Source organism: Channa argus, chromosome 20 (assembly GCF_033026475.1).
Source record: "Channa argus isolate prfri chromosome 20, Channa argus male v1.0, whole genome shotgun sequence".
Lineage (NCBI taxonomy): Eukaryota > Metazoa > Chordata > Actinopteri > Anabantiformes > Channidae > Channa > Channa argus.
The window spans coordinates 6,366,471-6,377,413 of NC_090216.1; the positions used below are offsets into that span (position 1 = coordinate 6,366,471).

The 10,943-nt window shown below is 40.6% G+C and overlaps 1 protein-coding gene across 1 annotated transcript; it reads right to left on the reverse strand.

Moving 5' to 3' along the window:
* Positions 1–2,570: 2,570 nt before the first annotated feature.
* On the reverse strand, positions 2,571–6,201 carry six3b (SIX homeobox 3b). The gene is made up of 2 exons (XM_067487798.1): positions 3,798–6,201; positions 2,571–3,369 (listed from the first exon to the last, which is right to left on the reverse strand). Exons 1-2 carry the CDS (start codon positions 4,490–4,492, stop codon positions 3,231–3,233), a joined length of 834 nt encoding a protein of 277 aa, XP_067343899.1. The 5' UTR covers positions 4,493–6,201; the 3' UTR covers positions 2,571–3,230.
* Positions 6,202–10,943: the final 4,742 nt, after the last annotated feature.

Sequence of the window (10,943 nt, forward strand, 5' to 3'; positions counted from 1 at the left end):
GTTTAATATAAAGACCTATAATAATTAATCAATAAGGGCCTTTGCTACAGTCCAAAACTTTACTACTTTACTGTATTATTGTGTATTATTATATTATTGTTATTGCTGTTATTGTTATATGGCAAAGTGATCGTCCTCATATATCTCATACAAATGTGCATATAGAATTTAGAAAATTACCACTGAGCATGCACAAATCTTATCCTTTAGGTTTGGCCACACTTGTAACCACATGCTTCAGACTGTTCTCATGATAAACTGATTTTGTGTGCATTTTTGCCACGTTTTATCCGATTCTCAGCAACTGAGGGATAACACTAGTTTTGGTTTAACTCTTACTAAGGAATCAAAAAACTGGAAATTCACCATCTCAAAAAAAGACTAGCACAGGTAGTAGTTGGATTTTGCTCACATAGTTAACTTAAAAATTAGCAACACTGCAGTGCAGAGATATTCTGTCTCAAGCAAATATTAATGGTTACAATTTTTACTTACTTCAACTGAAAAGACAAAAGCCCTCACTTACAAGAAACAGCTGTTACACTAAGGATTCAGGAAAGAAAGAAGAAAGATTCTCCACACTGACCATAGAACTGCGACTGTATGTCAGACCTGGATAGCTACGCCCTCTGCTGGCTACCGTGACGTATCGCCGGTATGATGAAGCTTCCTGGACGTGCGCATGACGTCTAGGTACGTTGTGTTTAAGTGCAACTCGTAAATTAGCAATTTACATGTGGCCATTGATGGAATAATTCAAATACTTTTCTTGAGTATTACTACAACACTACATGAAAATACCCTGTTGTAAATAAAAGTTGTGCATTTTAAGTTCTACTTGGGAAAAAGCATTATCAAACTACTGTGATTTATAAATTATTATAGCCTATATGACATTAATAATGCAAATTGATTTTACACTAACTACTTTAATTACAGCTAAGTAGTTTAATTCATTGGTTCCCAACCTAGGTGTCAGGGCACTAATTACAAGATAAATCTGAACAGTCATGACATGATTAAAAATAAAGCTCTGCTATAAATGTATTCAAAATTCAAATTTTTTTTCTTATATTTACAGTGATGTTTTGTGGAATATTAGATACCTGTAGTATTAGATACCAAATCTACATATTTGAGCCATAAACAGTTAATGAAATAAGAAAATTAAAGGAAATAAAAATCATTCCTCACTAGAACTCGTTACAGACACCTGACATATGAAAGGTTAAGAAGGATCCTGCTCTTTAATCAATTAAAGTTAAATAACATAAAAAAACATGAGAACAACATAGAAAGTGTAGCAAAATATAGCCTGCTCAAAGTATCAAGAAGAAAAGTACTTGTTACCATGAAACTATGGACTCCTCTTTCCACCCGTTTTTCATGAAGAGCTTGATGTTTGTTTTGTGTTTTAGACAGATTTAAACAGAACGTGTGACGTGTGACGACAGGGCCGCACTGACCACTGTGTGGTGCTCCTGTGTCTGCATTATGGAGCCACATGTAGGTGGGAGTCATTGAGCAAAATTGGAGACTCACTGCAGCACCAGAGTAGCCAAGTACCTTTACTCAAGTAAGTGTACTTTGAGTACTTATATTTATTATACTTTATTATACTTTTACTCTTTTGACAGTTGATAATACTTTTGTAGTGGTTGCACCTTTACTTAAGTGGGATTTAGAATGCAGAATGAATTATTCCATAATGACCCACTGAGATAATAATGTTGACATATGGATAGTCTTAGAAAAGCTTGGTGCCTGTTCTTGAATCCTAAATATGCTTATAAAATCTTAGACATTATGACAAAGATCCAGACCAAGTTTCATATAATATACTTTGCAGTTAATACTTTGCAGTTTAATTGTATCAGGGATAGATTCATAATAGTATAAGAGAATATATCAAAGCTTACAGGAACACATCTATAAACAATTAAAAACTCACCTGTTAATCTTTTGTATTTGTGATAAATGGTCTGCACTTATATAGCGCTTTTTCCACTCAAAGCGCTTTACACTCCTTCTTATTCACCCACTCGGTCTCACAATCACACACACACACACACACTGCTATAACTGTGTTTGCCAGCTGGGAGGAATTAATCTGAGGTTCAGTGTCTTGCTCAAGGACACTTTGACATGTGACCAGAGGAGCCGGGGATCGAACCCTGCAAGGTGCTCACCTGACCCACACTGAACTTGGGTTCAGTGGCCACGGACAACTGCCTTGCCAACTGAGCTACAGCCGCCCATAAAATACTAAACCGCGTTATCAATAATTCTCACTGTTTATATGTATCAGTGTAGAAGTTACAAAGGATGACTAATAGTGTACAGTAATACACACTTAAAAGTGTCTTTATATCTTTACAATTGCAATTACGATTACAATTTTTTTATGGTGTATTACAGATAGTAAATAAAAAACGTCATTAACTGAACTCAATTGTAGGGTTATCACAGCATTAGTTAAACCCTTTAATAACATTATAATAGGTTTAAACTACCCAGGTATACGCTGCAGGAAAATGACCTGCTATTACAGAGGCTGTCATTAATAAAGAGTGGCTAGAATATGAGGCATATTTTAAATAATTTTATTTATATAAAATACCAAAACATTTACTCAGCATCAGCAATTAAAGATAAAGTACACCACACATAAACTGCACAGTGAACCATGTGAACTATAAATACAGTAAAAGAGAAGATAAGGAAACAATAACAAGTCCGTATAGATGACAGGGAGGTAGGTGTCAATATGTGCTGATTGTCTACAGCAGTGAATATCCTGGGGTCTGTCAGGAGCTTCTAAAGAACTAGTTTCATTTAAAAACAAATGACAGAATTATAGAGAATAAGAGCGATTAGCTCACAGGCAGGTCTCAGTCAGTAAAGGTCCTCCTATGTGGGAGGTGAAGCTCCACCAGGGGTCTACGGCTTCACTGATGGTGGTCACTCTCCAGTTACATACTGTAGTTCAACTTTTTGAAAAATGTGTGTCCAATCTGCAGCCGGAGAATTTGTAAAAAAAAATTCAAGTTACCTGCATTTGCATCCGTTTTGTGGTCTGTGGTAACATTTAGGATTAGGTTATTTTACATCCTTAACACGTATTGCAAACAAAACCCTAACCAGCCTGTTGTACATCCACATTCATCATCCGCCTCTCTCGGGTAATCTGGACCAAGCCTGTAAAGGGTCCATTTTACAGGTCAAAGGTATCAGACATCCAAGTCAGAGTCACTGTCTGTTACTGAGAGAAGAGTTTCTCCATCTGCCCGCTCCCTGCTCCCATCTGGACTGCACTCCCCTCTGCTAAGAGCATGTGTACTCTCTGGACACATCCGGTGGTGCTGCAACCTGAAAAAAAGAGAAGCAGACGAGATGTTACAGTTAGAAAGTTTCTAAGATGAAAAACACAACTTCTCATTTGGTTGGTTTAAAGAACAGTGAATGATTGTGCATAATTATGCCCAATCAAACACGTTTTGCCTTCACTAACTGAATGGCTGAAGTAAACACAGCGGTAAAAAACAACAACAAAAAGACCAGGTAGCATCGACAGAAGGAACCGAAGAACCTACAGGCTGAATGGCTTTTATGCACGAATGGCCCTTTTACGCACAACCTTGGACGCGTGTGGAGAAGAAACTTCATCAACGAGCGAGTGAAAGTAAGTTTTTTAGCGGCTACAATGCAAGTTGTGCGCTTATATCAGCAGAAGTGATAGTGCTCAGTGCGCAGCGGGAGCAATTATTTCCTGCTCCTCGTTGCTCAAAGACACTGACCTGTTTTTGGCTGCTGCTGCCCGGTCTCTCTGCCTCCGGTTTTTGAACCAGTTTCCAACCTGAGTCGGGGTCAGTCCGGTAGCGTGCGCCAGCTCTCGCTTTTTTCCGGGGTTCGGGTACGGGTCCTGCAGGTACCACTCTCTCAGCAGCCCACGTGTGCGCTCTTTGAAACAGTGCGTCTTCTGCTCTCCGTCCCAGATGGTCCTCGGTAACGGGAACTTCTTCCTCACGCGATACTTGTCCACAGGTCCGAGCGGCCGCCCGCGGAGCTTTTCTGCCTCTCGGTAGTGAGCTTCGAGCCACATTGCCTGCAGTTTACCGTGAGAGGCGCGCGTAAAACGGTGCGTCTCCAGGATGTGATACAGCTCGCGAAAACTTCCTGTGTGATAAGCCACGACGGCGCGAGCCCGTTGCACGGACTCGTGCTCAGAGATGGAGTCACGGCCGTCAGTGGTCACCGGGAGCGACCAGAGGAAGCGGGCCAGCCGCTCGATGTCTCCAGTCTCCTCCAGGGTCTCACACACGCTGGCAATCTGCGCCGCCGAGAAACAGAGACCCGGGAGAGCCAGGGGAGGCCAGGGGGAGGTAGGGTCCTCCGGGGACCGGGAGCGCCCCGGAACAGGGGGCCCATCCCCGAAGTGGGACAGGAAGAGACGGGATGCTGAAAAAAGGTCGAGCTGCGATCTGAAAACCATCTGGACAACAGTGAAGCCAGAAAGAGTCTGACAGAAATCTGTGAAAGTCTGACTCTTTAGTTCACCTGGGAGTCAGGGAGGGACCTTGAATCCGAGTTCTGATTGGACACCCTGGGGCTGATGCAGGGTTGTCATGACAGCACTGTCAATCAAATAGAGGATTTATCTCGCCCCCCCTTTTTTCACATGCTGGACACAGAAGGTCCCTTCTCAGCTGCTGAAAAATAACACAAAACACGTGATAGATAGTTTGACCAAACTAAACAAAGTTACCACTTAACTTCGTCTTCAGCTCTGAAACAGACAAGAGTACATTAAAGTAAGTCGAACAACAAGTGGCAGAACTGTAATCGTGATTCACATTTTTACTTCAGCTGGATAAAGTTTCCCGGAGTCACCAAGTCGCTGCTGCAGATCTATTCACTGAAAAAAACAGTAAACTGTGATAAATCATACACATAACAGGCTGACAGACCCTAAAGGTTCTTCAGCTGTTAAAGACAAATGTAGACAGTGTGGGGGCAACTGAACTGTCATCAACTAAAGCTCAAAACCTCTCTACAGCATTACACTAGTGATGTGGATGGAGCCCGGTGTGATTGGAAATCTCACTCAGGCCTGACAGCATATGTTTCTCTCAGTGGTCTCCCGCCACTCTAATCACTTTAATATTCTCTAATATCCATAAGTTCTGAGATAAGCCATGCTCCAGCTGCATTCTGTTACCTCGGATTAGCATTGGGGCTATACAGCCCGCTAACATTAGTGTAATAGACCAGTATATTCAATCAGCATTGACACATTTTTGTTCTCCTGGGCCATATGCTTTGGAGTGTGGCACTTTTTGAGGTTGGCTATTAAGTCACATGTGTTACATCATTATATGTATATATATATATATATATATACATATGTATGAATATAAAGTAAACTTATATTTTCTGCTCACCAAGACAATAAATCGCAATATCTTACGTATTCATTGTGCACTCGTCAGTACATCCTGTTTTGCCACATTTCCAAAAGTCCCAAAGCAAATGTGTTGGTCATAAAAAAAGGAAGTCACCCATGCAGTTTAAAAACACAAAGATATCCCTACATGTCGGTGTGAGGAGTTGTGTGCCAGTTTTTCAATATTTACTTTTCAATAATCATAAAAATGTAAACATAATGTTTATTTATAGCGCACTCAAAATGAGCCATTAAGCAAGAAGAAAAATCAAGGGAACAGTGGAAATTAAGTCATTCTGGTCCGTCCTGTAAAAGCGTCCGGTGACAGTGTGACAAATGCAAATTCCTTCTGGTCTGTGATAGTGTGTCAGCTTGAGCAAAACTTCTGCACTTATTCATGTGTCTTTGTCAAGCTACTCTGTAAGAGACAGAAGGAAAAGTGAGAGACAGAGCCAGAGTTTGGAATGAGCTCACACCCTAACACATAATCACTGTTGTTTGCAAGCGAGCATAAAGCTTGTGCATTGACTGGGTAATTTTTCCTTGCTTCTCGCAGTAAAGACACAGCAGAAGCAAACACATAGGCCAGACTCCTTACACTTCGCTGTGTGACAGCGCTCACAAGTTAGAGAGTGACACAAAGTTGAAATCGTGAATTGCAGCATTGCCTTAAATCACTCAGTTCTTTGTATCATGTCATTTTCCTTCACCTTTAGACTTAAATCTCAACCCAAAATCCAGTCACAAACCAATTTGGATAGAGGTGATCTAGGAGGTTTTTGCAGATGCAAACCGCAGTCCGAAATTCATTTTGGTGTCAGTTTCTGTCACTCGCACAAACATATGTGCATGGACAAGCAACATCACATACTCGAGGTGCTTGAGTGGACAGAAGAGTGCAGCATGTGCCTCAGTGTGTTACAACAGCAACACAATGGACAAGCAAGCACAACAGCCTTTGGGCGACAGTCACGGCCAGTGATCCACCAATTTGAAAAAACGTTCTTCTAATTGGAGCAAGAAGGACACAGCAAACACCCTCAAGGAAACGTATTCAAGGTGTGTGTGTGTGTGTGTGTGTGTATGGTGATGAAGAGATGAGTGCATCGTAATGGTGACAATTAAGTTAATTCAGCTACATCTCTTTTCATTGACAGGACAATTACCAGGGAGGAGGATGGAAAGCAGAGCTGGCTAAGGTGGATGACACTTCCAGGGTGGCTGGAGGAACACGGCAAGAAAGTGAATCGCCTCTGCGTCTCCTAATCCCCCGTAAACAAAAGCCCTGCTCCTAATTAACCTCTCCACTGACCCCCACAACTTAACACTGACCTCTTAAGCCCTGAAATTTTAACCCCTCCATACGCCTCATGGAAGAGGCTGTGCATCCCCTACAAACTCCCCCAAAAGCCTCCCCCTCGTTAAGCCACTAATCACTTCCTGAGTCTTTGCTGTGCTTTTGTGCTCTATCAGGGCTTCAGGAGAGTCTGGTACACAATGGTACCCCCCAAAAACAGACTGAGGGGGTAAATTGTAGCAGCCTGAGATGCAAGAAAAAAGGGGATGTGTAGAGACGGGGATGACAACACCATTTCTACATACAATGATACCAAATTTTCTGCATGTTCAAATGAGTGTTGATTAATCATTAGTTGCTTGCTTGTTGATTATTTAACTTACCACCATTATGATTATTAAACACATCTGGTGTTATTGCTTAAAGTTTGCGTGGAAAGATTGTTACCACTCATACATTTGTTTGGCACTTAGCTTAGCGTAACAACTGGACACAAGCAGCTAGCCTGGCTCTGTCTGAATGGAAGACGATTTGCCTCCCTACAACACATCAGTTAACACTGAGTATGTTCAGTATGTAAACAAACTGTAAAAATATCAGGTTCTGGTTCGTGCATTGTCAGACATTATGTAGCTACCAGTTTCCTGTTTAGCTCAGACAAGACAGTGGTTTCAATATTCTGATATAACTGTCAGCATGAAAGCTAAAGTATATTTCCCAAAATATTAAGTTATTCATTTAAGTCACACAGTGAAGGGTTCAGTTTGGTTCTAGCATCTCAAATACAAAGGTTTGCTGGTTTTACCAATCACTATTTTATATGTTCTATTATAATCATCATCATCATCATCATAGAAATTAATATGTTACCTTTGGGTTCTTATTGAAGTATATTGAGGCCAAAGGGTTTGAGCGCACACAACAGAATTCCAAGAGATTTTTAGTTGTAGGCCTGCATTTGTGAAAGTGGAGTCAAATTGGATCCTAAGGTACAGTGGCTCTGAGAGCTCACGGCACTGCAAATTAAAAAAACAACTTCATCAATTTCCCAACACGAGTGCAGCATTAAGAAACACGATGCAAATGCGAAAACACAACCAAATGACAAAACGCCCTGCAAAAAGCTACAACTAAAAATACTTCTCTATCTAATCTAAATGTCCTTCACTTTTTAGTGTCCCCTGAAACCATGTTAGACAACTGTCATAGCAATCTTCCCAGGAAAGGAAAGGAGCGGAGGGTTCACCTTACTGGCACGTGCGCAGTTGAAGCACTAGCACTGCAGACAGTCTGAACAGCAGTCTGAACTGAGAGACGATGAAACGTAGCTCATGGATACAAACGGGAACACTTGGATGTGTAAAGTATTAATTAGTCCAAACACTGACTTGCAAAACGTGTAGATCTTCACATTGGGTTTGTGAACTCTTTTGACATTGATATACTTCCATATATTTAATTATGTTTTGGCAAAGTTCAACACAGAAGATCGATTTTCGCCATCGCAACGCAAATGCTGATCCAAAAGGAAGGAACTCTGGCCGCACGTGTGCACATATGACTGGCATTGTGTCACCTCACGTGTGTGGTCACCATTTGACCATGTCTCGACCTCTGCCACCGAAAACTGAGAAGGACAGGTAACTGTACCTGAGGAACTAATCCTGCACCCTAACTCGTTTGCAACTCAATACCTTTAAACTAATCTGGCTTATTGTGTGAATTCTGCAACAGCTGGAGAAAAGGAGATTTCGCAGGAAAACAAAAATCTTCATGTAAAGAATCAGGCTTGTGATGCAACACTCACACATGCAAACAAACAAAGGGCTGACACATGCTGATAGATGAATTAACAAACTAATCAGGTAATGTGATGACTAATTCCTCTGATTTCACACTGCTTTAACACTACAGATGGGCCAGATGTAACAGCAATAATTACATCATTGTCCTGTGTGTTGTGTTGTCATCTCACCAGCTGGGGGGTTTCTTAATGGATAGCTTGAATAAGACAAACACCGCGGTGCCCTGACAAACAAACACCAGCAGCCAAAAATACAAACAGCTGGAGCCTGAACAAACGACTGGTGCCCACATTTCCATGCAAACTCAGTGAGTTTTAGATAAGGAAAATTAAAGATTAATGTTTGTCCCTTCCTACATTTAGAGATTACACTGTAGAATATTCTGATGTGAGTTCAGAAATAAGTGAGTCAGTCATTGTGGCTTTCATGCCAGATATACTGTACCTGCAGCTTTTAAGGTCATGATACCATCCAAACAGCAATTCTTGAAAAAAATCTGTAAAAAGAAATGTATTGCAAAATTCCATGTGTGTTGTTACAAACAACAGTGGTTTCTCCTCATTTAACAATGTCAAAGTGTTGCAACTTAAATAAAACTGAGTAAATAATTTTACATGAAAATCATATTCATCGTTTATCTAAATTTGTAAATACTTATATTTACTATTATATTATGTACTTACTATATGTACAAAGTATTTATGTTTTTATATATTCTTTCATTCTGATTCATCCTGTTATTTTTTTTACGGCCTTTTCATTCCGATTATTTTTCCTTTAACTTTTAAGTTATGAAATAATAAGTTAATTTACCTGTGTAGTGCTTCCATTTTATGCATATCTCATCATTTCTACATGTCATAGTAGTTTATATATTTTTTAATTTTACTTTTGCACATCAACATGTTTGACATTGTAATATATCGTTAATTGTATAAACATGTACTTTAAATTTCATTGACACAACTGTTTATCTACTTCAACCTCGGCAACGTGTTAAATATATGAAGGTGAAGCAAATCTCTTTTTGTTAAAATTAGTGTAAAATATAACATACATTTTATTTTTACGGTTTAGTTATGATCTTTTTCAGTGACTCTTTTTTCTCTTGAAATCAAAAAGAGGAGCATTTAGCAGTGCTGGGATTCATGTAGTGACAATTTTTCAGATCTGGACAAAGCAGATGTGCTGAAATAAAAAAAAAAAAAAAACAAGACATGCAACGATTAGTTGGATGATAGGAGTAAGGGGTGGAGGAGTTAAGCCTGCTCAGACAGATGAAGATGTAGGCATAAAATAAGACAGGAGCAGATGAAATGAAATGACGTTGGGGTCATGGGTGAGTGAAAAGAGATGGAGAGAGGGTGGAGTGGGGGCTGCTCGTTGTCCTGTCTGGTGTGGTTGGGGGTAATCTGGTCTAATCTGCAGCATGTTAACCTATCTGAGCAGCAAGAGCCAGATTATCCCTCTAACAATGGCCACACGCTCATCTGCTAAATTACTCCACTCAACATCATATGCTCAGACACACACACACACACACACACACACAGAGATTTAAGGGAAAAAAATTGCAGTGCTCTGCTGCCTGTAGAACCCCCCAGTCACCACTTCTCTCACCCGAGGTTACAGGCACAAGCAGAAAATCCTTCACTCTAAAAAGATAAAGAGTGGGTGGAAAAAAAAGACGACGAACAGTCTTCGAGTAGAAAGAGAAACACCACTAGTATCTTCTCTAGTGGCGAATTCAGCAGTTGGTTTTTCTATTGGTGCCCGTTCTTCAGTGTGCTGGGGTTGACCGGGTCAGCCGACCACAAGATGTAAAGCGCGTAACAACCAATGGCACTGAACACCTTCGCTGCCCTTTCATGGGGAGGAATGAATAAGCACAATGCTTATACAGGCACATACAAACAGAAATTCATAAATATTGCAGCTTGCAACACAACAGGATGTGTGTGCCAAGCTTATGCATCCTGTAAATGGAGTTTCTAAAGCAGCTGCAGCTTTTGTACCAGCTCCAGGTTATAGGTTGTGGACTGCTCTGATGTTTGTGGGAATGGAGTAGGGAAGAGGCAGGGAGCAAACAAAAGTTTACACCCATGGTAGCAACTCGGTGAGAATGCACCTAAACCCAGCAAATCCCAACACATTCAGAATGACACGTTTAGCAGCTATCACCTTTACCACGCTCATCTTTTTTTCAGTTCCCTTATTTTAATGTATCCCTGAATCCAGGAGAGCAGGAACTATTCAGATCCTCTCGCCCCAACATTCGGCACTTGCCTTCATTCAAACAAAATACAACACATTCTGACTCAGTGTGGACAAATAACACTTCCTGCGTTAGAAAGGCCATCTTGGCATTTAGTAGCGCACGTCAAAAATACAGAAATAA